Source organism: Raphanus sativus, chromosome 4 (assembly GCF_000801105.2).
Source record: "Raphanus sativus cultivar WK10039 chromosome 4, ASM80110v3, whole genome shotgun sequence".
Classification (NCBI taxonomy): Eukaryota; Viridiplantae; Streptophyta; class Magnoliopsida; order Brassicales; family Brassicaceae; genus Raphanus; species Raphanus sativus.
In genome coordinates, this window is record NC_079514.1 from 14915281 (window position 1) to 14916739 (window position 1459).

At 41.5% G+C, this 1459-nt stretch overlaps 1 protein-coding gene across 1 annotated transcript; it reads left to right on the forward strand.

Annotated features, from left to right (window-relative positions):
- LOC108849536 (F-box protein PP2-B1) lies at window positions 1-1459 on the forward strand. The gene is made up of 3 exons (XM_018623093.2): window positions 1-386; window positions 470-588; window positions 682-1459. Exons 1-3 carry the CDS (start codon window positions 78-80, stop codon window positions 1211-1213), a joined length of 960 nt encoding a protein of 319 aa, XP_018478595.2. The 5' UTR covers window positions 1-77; the 3' UTR covers window positions 1214-1459.

Below are 1459 nucleotides of genomic sequence, written 5' to 3' on the forward strand. Positions count from 1 at the left end.
CACATCCGTGTCTGAAACTGAAACTATCTTATTTTAAAACACATCAGATCCCAAACACTTTAAAATCCGAAAAAGCTATGGAGCAAAGTCAACTCGGCGGTTCAAATTCCGGCGGAGGAAGTAGCCGGAACGGTGCGGCGCGGTTGGATACATTGCCGGAAGATTGCATCTCGAAGGTGATTTATCACACCTCTCCGCGCGATGCTTGCGTCGTGGCTTCGGTTTCGAAAACAGTCAAGTCAGCAGCTGAATCTGATTTGGTTTGGGAGAAGTTTATCCCGCCGGAGTACTCTTCTCTTGTTCCTCTATCGGTAGATTTCTCGTCGAAGAAAGAGATGTACATGTCTCTCGCTGATGATTCCGTTCTAATCGACGACGGCAAAAAGGTATCTAAACTGATTCAAAAATTTATAAAATTAGGGTTTCGTTTACTAATGTAGTTCTTGATTTTGACTGGGAAAAAAACCAGAGCTTTTGGTTGGAGAAAGGTAGTGGGAAAAAGTGTTACATGTTATCTGCGATGGATTTAAAGATCATATGGAGTGAGTGTCCTGCTTATTGGCAATGGAATACTGTTCCTGATTCTAAGTAACTTTCTCTTCTCTTTACTTCATTACGTACTTAAACCTCTGTTTCTTGAATTGGAAATTTAGTATTGTCATCTCTACGTGTGGAATCAAGGTTTAAGAAAGTAGCAGAGCTTCGTGACGTGTGTTGGTTCGAGATTCGGGGCAAGATAAGTTGTGGAGTGTTGTCCAAGGGGACACATTACTCTGTCTACTTAGTGTTCAAGAGAGCGGGCGGTAGATCATACGGTTTCGAAGACACTCCCATGGAAGCTCAAGTCGGGTTTGTGGGGAAAGATGCTGCGAGCAAAAAGTTTGTGTTACTCGAACCAATCGATATGGATCAGCCCAGTGGTTATCGCTACACGAGTGTTTCGCTGACATGGGTGTCTAGAGAGGATAGGATGAGGCGTCTGAGGGAGGTTGGTGGGAATGTGGAGGAACCGAAGGTGAGAGGAGATGGGTGGAGTGAAGTTAAGCTTGGGAAGTTCTACATTAACGATGGTGGTGGTTATGATGATGATAGTGATGAGCTTGAGTTTTCTATTATGGAGACTCAGAAGGGACATTGGAAGAGTGCTATGATTTTCCAGGGAGTTGAGATTAGACCCATGAAAGAAGGAGAAGAAATGGTCATTACTAAATGATCAAGTTCCACTATATCTGATTTGAAGTATGGAGATTAACATTTTGGATTTGTTAAATATGCAAGTAAAAAGGTGAGGACTATCTCTATCTTTTGTATCAATGTTTGAATGACAAGAATGGGGAGTATATAAAAGGTGACCCACACCAATCGGATTAACCATCTTCTCCTCTCCATTCAAGTATATGTGTGATTTATATTGTTTTATATCCCTTATGTATTAAAAACATTACAACATTTTTGTACA